This window comes from Monomorium pharaonis, chromosome 8, assembly GCF_013373865.1.
Source record: "Monomorium pharaonis isolate MP-MQ-018 chromosome 8, ASM1337386v2, whole genome shotgun sequence".
NCBI classification, from domain to species: Eukaryota; Metazoa; Arthropoda; class Insecta; order Hymenoptera; family Formicidae; genus Monomorium; species Monomorium pharaonis.
Genome location: NC_050474.1, coordinates 5,216,397 through 5,232,531, shown reverse-complemented (window position 1 = coordinate 5,232,531; position 16,135 = coordinate 5,216,397). Strand labels below are relative to the sequence as shown.

At 38.4% G+C, this 16,135-nt stretch overlaps 1 protein-coding gene across 2 annotated transcripts in view; it reads left to right on the top strand.

The window, feature by feature from the left end:
• Nucleotides 1-16,135, top strand: part of LOC105833820 (carbonic anhydrase-related protein 10) — a 132,012-nt gene that overhangs the window by 104,159 nt on the left and 11,718 nt on the right. For both annotated transcript variants that reach the window (XM_012675839.3, XM_036290472.1), the window contains exons 5-6: nucleotides 3,955-4,050; nucleotides 11,901-11,967. In XM_012675839.3, coding sequence (XP_012531293.2) covers nucleotides 3,955-4,050; nucleotides 11,901-11,967 — 163 coding nt within the window. The remainder of the gene's footprint in view (nucleotides 1-3,954; nucleotides 4,051-11,900; nucleotides 11,968-16,135) is intronic.

The window sequence follows — 16,135 nt, the reverse complement described above, 5'->3', positions numbered from 1 at the left end:
AATATCTTCTTTACGACGATTAATTCCAGATGTGGTTAAAAATAATCTTCACTGAGACTGTCATCGGGTACCGCTTAAAGAGAAGATAATGCGTTTACCGAATGCGCGGCTGTGTTTGCGGGCTCGTCGCAGTCTTCGTAGAGGATGGTGATTATGCTCTAGTGGCGGGCAAAGTGGCGGGTAAAGCACGAGGAGGCGGTCGTGAAGGAGGCATCGGGCCAGGATGAGAGGCAGAGTGCAGAAGATACGTCGAGATCGGATGGTACACGTGAAGTAAAGGTGCTCAGAGGTAGAGAGGGCCAGCTCGGCACTTCGCGGGTTACCCGCGGTGAATTCCGAATTTCCAGGGCGTAGCAAATTTCAGAAAGCTCGGCTATATACCGCCTTGGCTCGGTCGTCAAGTAGGATTTTGCTCGCCCGTGACAACGAATTTCGAGATCGCCGCGCAGCTAAGAGCCGCAGAATTTTATCCTGGCTTGAGATAATGGAAGAACGAAAGGAAGTACACCGTATTTCTGAATAAAAGCGCATATGAAAAACGTGAAAAAAAAATTAGTGGAAAAACGGGTTTTATTTATCATACAGACTGTTTTATTTCTCTTTTTACAAATATTTTACATTAGAAAATTATGCGTATGTAACAATTAAACGCTTCTATACACTTCTGTGTGATGAATATAAATAATTATGAACGTAATTCTTAGCTCGAAACTGTTTAATTCACGTTAAAATAGTATGTTTGTGTTCGACACATTTCGATACAGAATTTCTTCTGCTACATAAGTTATTTCATTTGTCAAAGACGGGAAAGGGGCTTAAAACGTGAAAGATATTTCTAATGTGCTCCGTAATACTCGGAGAAAAACGTTGCTACGATTTATATCAGCAATTATATAATGAGCGCACTGAAAGCGGCTTTGTGCAATGGCTTGTACAATGAGTGCTTCTTAATGACAATTTTTCTCTTCAACCGTATTGACTAGCTGTATATAGGATAATCTAGAAGAAAAAAAAACTGTTAGGGGAAAATTCTATTTATTAAAATTACATATGTTATGTCGAAAAAATATTCAAAATTTAATTATTAGCCTAAACGAAGTCTAATTACGGATATATGTCGCATGTAAACCAGGCTCATAATTGCAAGCTTTTAAATTTATAATAGGAGATAACTTTATTTGAGAAAAATAGATAAAAGTATTGATTCTTTGTATCTTGAATTATTATTTGTCACAAAATCTTTTAATAGCAGACAAACACGGATATGTTATCATATATTTCATTGCTTAAAATATGTCGGCAAAATTGTTGTGCTTAAATGCATATGTACTTAATTTTTCCTTAAAATCAGTCGTAGATAATCTTAAAATATATTCATGCTTTAAATTTCATGAAGTTAAAATGAATGTTCCCTGAACTCTCCACAGACTGCTGTTTTCATACCTAACTTCCACTTCTGTTTACTCGCGATAAATATTGAAACTTCAAGTTTGCATGCAAAAACCGTCAATCAAACGTCGAAATAAGTCGCTCTGCTGATTCACATAATTTCTTCTTAAGTTTTTTGCTGAAAGTTAAGTTCGAAGGAACTTTACTTTCAGTTTCATTATTATATTTATTTTTATCTTAAAGACTCAAATATTAAGATAGATAACAGACAGATGACAAATCAAAATTAAAATTATTCGACACATGTATAAATCCCATGAATATATTATATAGGTATCAAATAAGTATTAGTAAAATAGCCAATAAATTTCAATGATAACAAGCAGAAGTATTAATTTTTTTATCAATGTCATAGACTATTTTTGTATAGAAGAATTGATCTGACACAATGTTATAAATTTATAAATGTTTATACACGTACAAATTAAATATATTATTCATATTTTTAATTGCTTACACAATATTAAAGAACAATATTAAATAACACACAGCCATGTTTTATAATTTATTTTTACTTGTCAATTTTCAAAGTGCATTAAAATGAACGCATTCTTCGTATTTTATTCTCGCCAATATTAATAAATGATCATTTTAGTAATTGAACTAGAATTACATTTGAAAAGATAAAATTTTTTTACTACGTGACGACAGAAAAAAAGAGAGAGAGAGAGAGGGAGGGAGGGAGGGAGGGAGAGAGAGATTTCTTCTTCGATGAGTGAAGAAGTTACCAAGAGAAAAATATCTTACTAAAAGGCAGAAACGATGAGAGGACGTTGTACTAAAGAAAGGGGAGCGGTCGAGACGGGAGAAAATTTCACGAAAATGAGAAGGAAGAGAGAATCTTTCCTATTCCTAGTAGTACGAGTCGTACTTTGATCAGACGCAGTGGATTTACACTCACTCCCCAGCAATCCTCCCGCTTCCTTCTCGTCGCGTCGCATCTTGCACGATCTTTTTCTTTCTCGCGGATCTCACATCTCTCTTATCCCTCTATCTCTCCTTCTTCATACCCTTGCCCCCATCTGTCGTGCTGCAGCAGCATACCCCGACGTCTTTGAAAAAGAACTCGTCGTGCGTCGCGGGCATTTCAGATACCCTTAGGCACAACCGGAAGTGCCGTGGCAATGCCATTACCAGCAGAAAGAAACAGATATACAGGTACAACGAAGGAGGAACAGAACGGTGGAAACAAAGGGGAACTACGTGAGAGAGGGGCGGAAGGGAGGGTGAGGGGAAATACTGCAAAGAAAAGCGATCGCGACGAAATCCTTTTCTTCGCGAGAAAGACACGTACACGTCGTCGGTGTCTTTTCCGCGCCTTATCCAGCATACAAAACTTATAGCAGGTGACATTCGCGGGATATGAGACACGAAACGAGATGTATGTCCCAAAAACAAGATACATTTTACGAGCGACTTGGTTTCCATTTCTCTATAAACTGAACGCTCTCCTGTGTGCACGACGATAGACCTGTCTTTCGCGACTTATCTACGTGCACTGTATCCATGTAGGGGTTTTTTTTTTAATTAATTACGTAGCAACACACACACTTTTGTCTTAAGGACGTAGCGAAAAGAGCATTTATTGTATTGTAACAATTCAATAACATATATTTCGTGTATTTTTATGCATGAGAATACGAGGGCAAAGGCAAAATGTTAAAGGCGAGATATGATCAGGTATCGAAGAAAACTTTATTTTCTCGCAAAAGTTCAATATTTCTAAAAAAAGTACTACAAAAAGCCCATACTATGAGAGAATATTTCCGTTTACTAAAAACGAAGATTCTGACGTAAGAAGGCGCACAAAAATGTCAAAGGAAAAGTGCATCCACATATGGTATGCGCTTAAGAATCTTGGTGCCTCTGAAGATTTATATACTCGCGTAAGAATGTGATTTAATAGGTATGTGTTCGATAAATATTCTCGGAATATTTATTCAGGATATAAAACGAGCCGAATATACCTCGAACTCGCAGATCATATTCTGGAACCTCTTATCGATTTCTTTCATTTTTAACAATATCTAACTTATGTAAAACTAAAAATTTATAAAGGCAATTTATATAAGAGACGTAAATAATTTTGTAACATTAAGTTTCAATATTTTTAGGAATATGAGCGCCTTTGAAAAAGGAACCTAAGTTTATTAAATATTTCTATAAAATATTTTTACCTATTATCTGCATTTTAAGATTATAGAAAAAATTTATTTGATATTTAATACATCGGAAGGTTTATCGTTTAATTAGCTGCAGGAAAGCCGGCGGCTAGAGACGTGAGTCGATCTCGAGGGGAGATAGAAGCATGGGGCCACGCGCGGGGGAACAACGTGGTGCGAGGCGTCGTCGGGCACGAAATGTTCTAGAATCTAAACTCTAAACTCGAGAATTTGTTCGTGCGGGGACGGAATTTGTCGGCGTGATCGCGTTGCGGGAGATACGATTATGCCCGCGGCACGATTCCACTGGGAAGTAATTTCTTTGTGGTTTTCTCTGTTGCAGATACAAGTCTATGGCTTTAACGCTGAACTGTATCACAACATGAGCGAGGCGCAGCATAAAAGTCAGGGACTGGTGGCGATCTCGTTAATGGTGCAGGTGAGTGAATTTTCCATCGGGGATACCGACGAAAGTTTCGTCCATTTTTCAAATTGTTCAAGTCCGTAAAAGTTGTGGCACGTTAACTTCCACGCTATAAATTTTTGCAGTCATTTAATCTTATACATCATTAATAAAAACGTAATTAATTCGCGCAGATATTAGCTTTGCTGTATTTAGTAAAATCGAAGGTATATACAATTCTGAAAGAATAAATGAAACATAAATCGTAATTTTGTAATAGCAACTTTAAAGTATTAAAGGATAAGAGTTTTTCTCGAAAATTAAATAATTGCGATTTAGAAATTATTAACGGTTTTTATTAAATAACCTTTTATTTTGCATTATTCATATAAATTTTTATAAAATTTGTTCAAATATGTATACATATTGATTTCAACGTTTAAATGTATATATTCACGTGTATCGCATTAATATTATACATAATGACGTAAAGTATTTAAAAGTACATAAGTTCTAATTCACTTATATGATCTTACTAAGTTACTAAGTCTACCTATGTAAATTCACAAGAGATCTGTTTAAATATACATTAAGTTCAGCATTCAAGATGCAATGAAACCAATAACAATCGACGAGAAACTTGAAATTTAATTTATATCATATACATATTAACATAAACTACTTAAAAATACATATCCAAATTTATAAGATTTACCGGTTTCTAACTAAACCCTACGTTTAGTTAGACGAATGAACAGCGTAAATTGATAATTATGTTGGTTGTTAACACCTTCGTTGCTCCCCAACCCCTAACTCTTGTCAAGCCATCGTGTTATGGCGAAGCCGTTTCTAACAGGGCGCATATCGTGATACTAACTTTCTCGACTTCGGACCGCACTTAGCTTCCCCTTACAAATGCATTTGGCGTATCAGAGATTATGGTAGTTAGTACATGACAGACGCTATGTGGTCTCGCTAATAATGCTTGTCTTGCGACTAATAATCGACGAATAAATAATGAATAATCGATTATCATTGATTCTCCTTCAGTTTAAACTCGCTGACTTTTCTGCGGGAATTTTTTTTTTTTTCAGAATAATACATTTAGACGAATCGCCAGAAAAATAATTTGGTGCAGTCTGATAAAGTTCATCGAGAATAATGCGTTGAAGGATGTAACAAATGTTTTCGACACGAATAAAATAACTTTGGAGAAATTCGCGTGTAAAATGTTACTCCCGAAGTACGCGCGCGCGCGTGTGCACAACAGGTAGAAGTTTTCCGAAACGGGCATTAATTACATCGAGGCGCGGGCGAACGTTACCCATTATTTTTTCAAGCTGCGAACTCTCCGGCAGCCCTTACATTTCCAACTAACAATATCATTATTATGGCATAATCATTTTGGTCGGAGGCTGCGAGCAAACACGCGGTAAGTTTTCCAAGACGCGCGGACGTTTAACACAGGAATAAATTTTAAACTTTTTAGAGGAACCTTCTGGTTAAAGGCTAAAGTCGCGACTTACTCTTAACCCTTGTTCATTTTTCTCTTTTACGTTTACCTTTCCTTACCTCGTCGGTTCATTCCTTCTCGTTTTTCTCTTTATTGTCCCTCTTTTGCTCTCGTTCCTTCGGCCAAACACACATTTTCGATGTCTTTAACAAAAAGTGTGCTAAACAAAATTAAGAAAAATACAAATATAATCCAGAATTTTAAGTAAAAAATCAGAAAATTTTAGAGTTAATTTTTATGATATATCTATGCAATTAAAAAAATCAAATATGAACTGAACGTTCGCCTCATATGAAAACAGAGAGGATTAAATTGCAAATATTTTTTACTTTTAATTGATATTATTATCTGTAAAATAGACAATCGCGATATGGTTGAACGCGTTGGATCGGAACACGCAACTCGACAAATCAACAAGTCGTAAATTGTAATTTTATACAATTTTCAGGCTGATAGATTTTTGTTTATTAAAATGCGTTACTTTAGAAAATTTATCCATTTTTATGTTACGAGTTACAAATCATAAAATATGATTTCTATACTCTTTAATCTAAACGTAACTGTAATGAATTATTTTAGGATTATCTTTAATACGTTAACAATTAACGAATTTATTAATGAGTACAACTAGTAGCTGATATAGTATATAATGAAACATGATATAAAGTGTAATGCGATATCGTATATACAATCGAAAATTGCATTGCAAGTATTTATATTTATCTATATAAATGTACATACGAATATCTGTAATGTAATTTTCAATTATGTTTACAATATTACGTTACATTTTGTTATCGCGTTCCATTACGCGCATCATACATTGTGTTTCTTATAATAAATGAAATTACTATTATATTTTTTAATCGTAGAAACAATATCGGATATACAAAATGTACGTGTATGCGTAAAGAATAAATCAGATAGTGTCGATATTGACGATCAAAGCGGATGCGATTTTAATATCATACCGAAAATAACGAACCGTTTCCCTCTCGTATTTTCCTTTTCAAATAACGGAATTATTATCGTGAAGCAATTATTTTGCTTCAACGCTCATGGACAACCGATTTCCTTTCTCTCGACAGTTTCCTCCAGATCATCTACAAACTAAATTTGCAATCTTCAATGGAAATTATGCCATACCTTTTCTTCCACAAGTCTATTTTTCTGATTGGAATGTACCCCATTAGTCGGTTTTGTTACACCATTTGTACAAATATTATAATTAATGCATAAATTTGCTTTAATTTGAGATTTAAATTTCTTGCTTTTACAGTAACATGCAGTAAAAGCATTGTCGCAACAGTGGAAATGGAAGAAATTTGTCTGGTTTAATTCGTACATACAAATTAATACCTCAAATAAACCGCGAGGAAGAAAAACTTCGAAAAAGATAAAAATTTTAGGAGAATCAAATGTTTTTTTATCAGTGGGGTTTTATGAAATGTCATCCCGCCGAGTAAATAGAATTAGACGTGGAACTATGTGTTTATTAAATATATGCACGTATTTTTCGTTTGTAATAAAAACCGCGGAATGACGAGTTTTCAGCTGTGTTATTCAAATAGCAATGGAGAGACGCAAACCAGCTCGTTCCCACATTTTTTGCCGGCGAAAAGCGGAATATTTTTCACATATAATAATCTGAAATGAAAGAGATTATCGTCACGTGATGCACTTCTCTCTTCTCTCTCTCTCCCCTCGTCCTTAAAGGGTGCGATATAAAACATGCAATAACTACTACCGACCTGAACTGTATTTACCTCTGAAATAACTTTGAAACTTTCAGCGACGACCTTCTGTCTCCTGCGCGCCACTCGTTCGCACCCTCTTTCAGCAAGCCCTTTTCTGCCTTCTTTAGCAACTTAACTTTCAAAACCACGACCCTCTACGTGGCAATGTAACGAAGACGATGAAATGAGAAAGAGGGAAGGCGAGAGATAAAAAGAGAAGCTGTATGCGTTACAGCGACTATGCGTCATAATGACGCACTTTGACTCCGCTTGCAGCCGTCGACAAATGAGAGCAACTTCTGAATATTTTTAAGAGGATGTTTACGAGCGCTTTAAGACGACGACGACGACGGCCATAAGACGATGAAAAGGGTTCGTCGACGCGATAATACCGAACATAATAGCGCTTTTTCCGCTAGAATTTACAACCGCGCCTGTACGCGCGCTTTTACATTAGCTCTCGTTGCTTGCCAGCCCATCTGCTGATTAATATGACAGATAAGTATAAATATTCATGATCCTGCTTCCGCAGAGATATCGTTAAAAGATTTTTTTCGGTTGCTATACATTCCCGCAATTTAGTATTCCATTGGAAGAAAAATACGTAAAATGCGAACAATGGATTTATTTTGACCAGTTGAAGCTGCTTAATCACAGTGATTTTATTTAGTTATGATTGTTACGGATAATCTCGAATTAAACGTTATTATAAATAAACGTAATTATTAATAAACGTAAGCTTTCAATAAAGCCGTGCGACGCTTCAGATGTGTGACAAATGAAAGGAAGATTAAATATTATAAATTAATATCCGCATGAACAGAAAACATTTTGGACGACCGCGAAATAATTTTTGTTACGGAATCATAAATGAGTCATAAATAATGTTCGCTACGGAATCATAATTCCAATGAGAGGGCAAAATAATCCGGACAAATACGGCCGCACGCCCGAAGAGGTCAGCGTTTTGAATAATCCCAATGCGGCATCATCCTTCCTAGAAACCTTTAACAGGTGCTCGATCTCCCGACGAATAGATCGTAAAGGCGTGTCTGGAGGCAACGGGGTTGACGACTGTAATTCAAACGGATTATACCCTGGGGTGTCTGAGGGATGAGATCCAAATGAGTCGGTACCCCGTGATAACGTCGGTACCTCTGCGATCTCGGACCGAAACGAACTCCGTCGACGTTTTAACGTCGGAAACTTTTTAAACCGTATAAATCTGTAGCGTCAATACGTAAGACTTCGTAATGCGCAACGTGCTGTTCTAAATCTCAACATCTTAACAGATGATTTATTATTATGGATGTAGCTTAACCCTAGAGTGCTAGGTATGGCATTCTTAGACCTTTTTTTTCGAAGGTTAATATTTTTACAATTTTGAAGGTTGGCTTCAGGCTGGCTCATACTTGGCAGATTTGAGCACATTAGATATATTTATCTAAAAGACAATATTAATCAGCGAATAATATTTAATGATAATTAAAAGTTTGTGAGTGTATCAAATATCCCATTTATGTTGGAACGATATAATATACTTTTTCTTTTAATTCTAAGATCCTAGTTTTTAATATACTACATAAAAAGCTTTTTATGTTTCTTTAATTTCTGTTCCTTTTTTTTATCGCAACTTTTTTTACTAACAGAGATGTATCTGTTTGCTTGTTATAAGATATATGTATTGCATTCCATAATGTTTGACGTTTTGATTTAAAAAAATTATTACATGTTTATTTTTATGAAAACTGTAAGAGATCAAAATTGAGATGAATATGCCATACTTAGTTTTTTTCGTTCAACAAAATAAATAGTATGTCGTTCTAGAATTAATAAACTAACTACAATTTTTATAATTTGCACAATTATGCGACAATTGTTGCAGTTATATGCACTATACTAACATGTGACCTTGTGACGATCGTGGCGTATAAATGGCGTGTTCCGTCACGACAATTGCTTTACGGAATGCGAAAAGGTCACAGAGAAAGTATAACGACTAAACAGAATTGAAAGTTTATTAGAAAAAGAAAATTGCGACTTACGACCTAAAATCTGTGAAGTATAAGTGTCACGCTGCAAAGCCCCCGTTAGAAAAACAACTTTCGGACTCCGCTCAAACGAGGTCGAAAAAATTTATTTGTAACACGCAATTTCAACGACTTTATTTTCACGAATTGCTTGTGATTCATCGAAAAGGTAAATTACATACAAACATGAATTTGTGGTTTTATTACGAGCGAATTAAGAGCGAAATTTGCATGCAAAACAGCCAATTTTCTTTTTGCTCTTTGAAAATAAAAGACTCGATCAATTGTAATTAATTGTGATCAATTTAATTAATTGTAATTACGATTAAAATGGGACAGAGACATCATGTTGTCCTCTCTTTTCGGTTGGCAAATATCATATAGTAGTCGAATGATCTGCACGGACGGTTGTTTATCACTTTAACTACTGCAAGGAAATTGCTAACCTGTAATTACGCCACGCGTCAATTTAACGTGACTGCCAGTCAGTAGTTCTGATGTAATGACAAAAGACAGGAATTCCGCACTATCAAACGGAAGGAGAAATTCAGTTGACACGAAGGATCCTGTGGTACCGAGAGGCAGGGAAAGAGAGAAAGCAGAAGGAGAGAGAGAGAGAGAGAGAGAGAAAGAGAGAGAACTGGACTTGCTAATTCTCCATGTCCGACGGTAGACTGCATAATATGACGCGAAGTCGAGCACTGGCTGTTCCTTGCACCGATTTGGCGCGATACCCTTATCCGCGATCATCGTGGCACGAGATCGTGGCCAGACGAGAGATTAGAAGGACGGGCCCTCGTCGTGCGATCGATACGATCTCAGGACAGGGCGTCGTCGTCAGAGCTTGTTTATTGCCCAACTGCCGCGGAAATTACGAAGCTACAATTACAAATTAGTGTACAGTTGATTTGCCAAACAAGTAGCAACATGCTGACGGCGTAAGCCGCAACTGCAGACCGGATTTAACTAGATAGACTTTGGTCGTACCGTGTTGGGATTTAACGCAGCTGATTTCGCAGTATTTTACACTGGACATCGGCGGTATAAACGCAGAGTGAATTAATAATGGAATTAAATGTATTTTTAGGAAAACACAATTAATTTAAACAAAACAATAATGACATTGAAAACATACGCTAATTATATATATATATATAGGAGTACATTTTTTTTTATTTTTAACAAATATTTTCCAGTTCATTTTTGTTGAAGATTCCAATGTCCGTGGGATAAAGTTATTGAATAAAAATATTACATATATGGGCAATATTTTATATACGTAACGTTTTAAAGTTTCATCGTGCTGGTAATAAGAAAAACTTTTTTTTTTTTAATTAAATGAATATGGAGAAATTGTGATTACCGCGAATTTTCCCAGTTAAGTTTATTCTAGAGCGACAAGATTAAGAACGTTTAAGGATGGCCGTCATTGAGATTAATTCTCTTAGCTCATAATTAAGATTAGGGTCCCTTTATTACAAGAAATTTAAACGGAGATTAAACCGTCGGCGTCTGCTTACCTGTCTCGCAACTGAATCTCGATTACGTCCTATGTAATTCTCAAATGTCTGGATTAAGAAGTAAAACAGTCGCCACCTTTTTACATAACTCATAACTCCTGATAATTTCAATAGTATTACACGCATTTTTAGTCGATAATTGTAATTGCCATAAAAGGCTATAAAATTTATAAACATCAGCAAGATTCGGAATCGAAAATCGAACGTTTCTCTTAAAACATATAAATTGCAGCGTCTGTGTTAAACTTTTAATGCCAGTTTAATTATCGCAAAGTATATTTTACATAAAACCGGAGAAGATCTCAATTTTTGATAAAAAAATATCGTAATTTATTTTCAATGTACTCTTTTTTTTCGTCGCAATTGACATTCTCAAAGGCTAATGGAGAGCGTTGTTTTCTCATTATTTGTTCATAGCAGCTTTTGTGAAACGTTCTTCTGTGCAGCAGTAACATCGATAGTTTTAATTAACGATTATCCATAAATCTGGATACCGAAGAATATGTCCGTTATAAAGAGAAATATCTTTGCCGTTCACGCGCGCGCATTCCAACCCCGATCGTATCTCACTTCGTTTTATCCATCTTCTTATCCCCCTTGTTTACCTCTATTTACGGAACGAAGAGACGAGGCGGAGAGATTGCGATAATAATTTCGTGCCACGGATAAGGAAACGGCGAAACTTTTGATCGACGGCGGACCCACGCGGCCGCGCGCCTCGCACGGATCAACTTTTATTATTTATCGTTACTTTAAAGTCCGCGGTTGGTTTAGCCAGGGGTTTTACGGTTATCTTTAATGGCGCCCAGTGTAGAACTTTCGAAACGACTCTTTGCCTTCACCTCTTTATGCGGTGCACTTAGCACCGACCGAGCAACCCCTTTTCATGGGAAATCGATGGAAAACGTATCAGGGCGGAGAGAATGACGTGGGGTGGGGAAGGAATGGCGAAGGACAACATCGCCGACGGTGCATACGGCGTCGACGGCGACGATGTGCTGGTGATGATAGTGGTGTTACGGTGTTGCGGTATAAGGTGTCACTGTCGTTTAGCCGGATACACAAAGAAACCTGTTTTCTGTTTCAGCTCGGCGAGACGTTAAATCCCGAGCTGCAGATCATCACCAGCGTGTTCAATAAGGTCATACATCGGGGTGAGTACGATACTCGGGGGCGGAGGGAAGCGTAAAACGCTCTTCTCCTTCGCTCCTTTACTAAATCAAACTGGAAATTCCGCCGTCATCCTTGGCTCTCTATTGCGTAATAACATGCTTGCTTGTATCTTGTCCAACGACGCGATAACTTTTTTCTTTTTAACCCCGTAACCTCGATGTTCCACTGTATACCAGCTGCGATAGCTTTCCTTTTGTGTGCACGGCGATGTCCATCTGCTGCAAGCTCCTTTTACGCTACATACCACGAAAGGATGTTAAGCAATTTTTATTTTATTAATTATGTTATTGAATGTAAAACAAAATGTAACCACTTCCGGGTCGGATAAAATAACTTCATAATTAACGAGCAGCGTTTACAAAGGTAAGTCGCGCGTGTCGCGTTTAAACATCACTCCATTATTTCCTTAAAACGACCCAAAACTTGCGGAACGTTTTATAATTAGCGGGCAATACGTAATTTCTTTTTGAAAAATTGAACTCTGAAAGTAAAAATTTGAAAGTAAAATTTTAACGCGCTCACATTTTTGCAAAATTGTCTTCAGATTTCATCGATGTCAGCGCGGACAGCTGTTACGTTATACTGATATCGAGACGAAACAAGCGACGTGTGATAATTATCTGTTCGCGCGCTCTCCTATTTGGCGTTTTTTTACCGGAATACCGGGCGACGTAACGACAGATGTAACTATGCCATATTGTGTCATCGGAACGTAAATTTTGAACGAGCTGTGCAGCAGCTCGATACTAATTTCCTACAATATCCCGTCTAAATGCATAATTGAAATCGTCCCGACGTAGCCCACATCGAAGAAATCTAATGAACTTGTGCATGAATGACGCTATGCCTAGAACTTTGAGAAATAATGAGATCTAATTTGTATGGATCGTAATGTGAAAATCCTTTTACAAGTATTTCTAGGAAATATTCCAAAGAGAAAAAAAACGCCTACTTCTCTTCGGACAATTTAGAGAAAGATATACGATGCTTCGTATCTTTCGCGAACATATTTTTTTTTGCATCGTTAATTTTCGTCGTTTCTGCAAAGCTTGCAGCATACTTTTTCACTTTAGCGATATCACGACTTGTGTTTATAAAAGAGATTAATCGGAAATAACCAAATATGTTTAGAGAACTCCAAGTTTAGAAATTCCTCGAGTTAAAGGCCGCGTTAGTTTTGGCGGTAACTGAAATTCTCGGTTCATTCCACATCGCCCGAGAGTTCTGAAAAGCGGAGCGTTGCAATTAATGAAAGCTCTCGTTAAAAGACCAGTCTGCGATGAATGCAATGATGTGGGCAGGGATTAGACATGCGGTTTCGGGTCATGATGATTACACGCTTCACGCATCGAATACTCCACGTGGCGATCGAAAACGGAGAGCCTTGTCCGGATGCTGCGGTAACGCTGAAGTAACCGCGGATAATAAATAAAACGCCGTTGAGAGCGAGAGGGAGAGAGAGAGAGAAAGAGAGAAGAGTATCGGTTTTGCCGGGCGATACCCGGACAAAGCTTGAAGGGGTGGTGGTGGTGGCGACGGCGGCGTCGACGACGACGGCTGTAGCGGATGGCACTCGAGTCGAGAGTGAAAAGTCGAGAGCGGAGCCTCTACGGGGGAGGAAAAAGACGAAGGGGACGAAATGACTCTCTTAAGATAACGAGTCACTTCCTCGACTCGCCGAGTATTCGCGCCAGCGGATGCGTCTATGTCGTCATAGGATAGGGTGGTGAAAAGCACCCTTTTCTCTCCAATCTTAAGTTGGAATTTATAAGAACGATGAGTTGTCATATCCGGCTGGATAAGTAATGGATGTTAGCTTTCCGGAGCCGTTTTCTAAACACAATTAATAACTCTTTTTCTCCATCGTACCTCTTACCACACGGAGAGCTGTATATGTTCACAATTTGTAATTCAACAACGATAGTTTTTTTTTTTCCAAGCGCGACATTCCTGGGGGCTATTCTTATCGTGTAACGCTCGCATACATATAAATAATTATTGCAGGGATCGTCCGTAATACGTAATACAGGGATTATAAATACGCGCTCCATTGAGAATGACAAAAAGTAAAAGAAGCAGCGTGAGTATGAATAACGAGGAAGTGTTTTAACGGAGAGCAAGAGTAATGAAGAAAATGCGAACCGACAGTGTAAATTACTTACGGTAATGCTCCCCCCGTGCATCGAAGTAAGCGAAACAATGCTACTAGACAGCTAGTTAATAAATTTCCAGCTTTCTAATTGCCATAGAATAATTAGTATATTTCGCTTAAAAACGAGGTAATCGTTGAGCTCCATTTTTCTTTTGTTTGTGATTAATTTTAGCTTAAAGTAATAGTCTAAATAACAATCTAAATTGCATGCGACATCACGTCAAATATAATATCTGGCGTCGTAGGTTTTATCGCGACCATACATATTTTAACAATATAACGTCGTTTATTTTGTTTATTTTTACCGTTCTTTAATGGTTCTGCTGAATTAATTATATAAAACGTCGAGCTTGATAATAATGCTGCAAAATGTTTTGGCACTCTATTAAATAATTTGACTACCCTACATAATTAATTTAATAGTTGAATAAAATTAGTTTTAGTTGTGTATCTAAATTCTTACATACTTTGACAAAATTATCGTTATACTTCCGTGTGTAAACGTCTCTTTCGAAGCATTTAACATTATAACACCACGGTTTTTCTATTCGGTTTGATTTTATCGCTTTCGTATCACGTCATTGTATACGGGCACAGCATTCGCATAATATCGCGCAAATTATGGTTTACTGAATCATGCTAAATACATACGAGGCGAAAGAAAATTGTAACGTTGTGTGTATCCAAGCCGCCGATAACTCGCGGGCGTTTACTCCGGAGCGTGAATTGAGTCGCTATAGGTAGTCGCGGCCGCGCGTTTTTATCATCGCAGATCCGTCCGCGATTTTTCATAACTTGTCTCGGCGAATTAACGCCCGTCAGAGCCTCGTTACGATATTAAAATTAAATGGATGGCGCGCATAATGGATTATAGCGCCCGCGTGGCGTTCTTGGCGCAGCGGCGTGCGAGCGCGATCCACCGTTTTGATGCATCGTGCCGCGACTTACGGACGCAAATTGCGCCCGACGTAAAATCGAAATATGACTCCCTCTTTCTCTCGCTTTCTCTCTTTCTCTTTCTCTCTTTCTGTTCCTTGGTCTCTTTCTCTTCTTCCGCAAATTCCATCGGCGCAACAAACTTCCTCCCGCGATTTGCATCCGCGCATTCACCGTCGCGCGCGCCGCCGAGGGCGCGGGGCGCCGCGGCGCCGCACCGGCAAGAAAGCGCCTCGCTCCTCCGTTCAACTTGCGTGGCATAATTCTGCGAATGCCACGGCTGGTTGCATTGCTCGACGAGGAAGAAAATAAACTTTACAGCCAAGTATTCTCGAGGGGGGGGGAGGGAGGGGGAAGGGGGATAGGGTGGAACGTACGCCGGCGGCAGGGAGAATGGCGGAAGGACCATCGATGCGCACTCCGGTGTGCTTCCTGGTAGGATTTCAGATACCGCTTTCCCTCCCACGTCACCGCCTGCAGTAGTCGTAGGTCCGTATAAGGATGTTCGGTGTCTCCTCGCATAAACGATTCGACCTGGAAGCGTGCCTGGCGCTTTTTACACGGTTAACACGATCAGCGCTCCGGCGCGACAGAGGGAGGGAGGAAGGGGGATTCGAGGGAGGGCGAGGGGGTCGATTTACAAGGTACGGCGATGTCACATACTCCGGCCGGCTGGGGTGTGTGCATAAATCTGTATGCACGCCCGGGCACACGGCTATGTGTGTATTTTAATCAATACCCTGTTGACACCGCGACCAGGGAACATAAATCATAAGACAATGGAAAATGGCGCGCGGGGAGGAGGAGCTACAGCGGGATCTAAGTATTCCATTGTCGTGTACGTGCCGAGACAGGCACGTCGCATATACAGTGGCCCACAATAGTTCGCCTATGCCATCGTGAAATTTATTTAACTCAAGCTTTTCATCAGCTAAACATGTTTTTGCATGGAACGCTCGCGTGCAGATTGTTCGCCAATGAAATTGCGTGGAACGACGTTTTAAAGAGAGTTTTTATTTCACGCGAGATCGCACATACTCCCGAGCTATCGCGGGATTGCG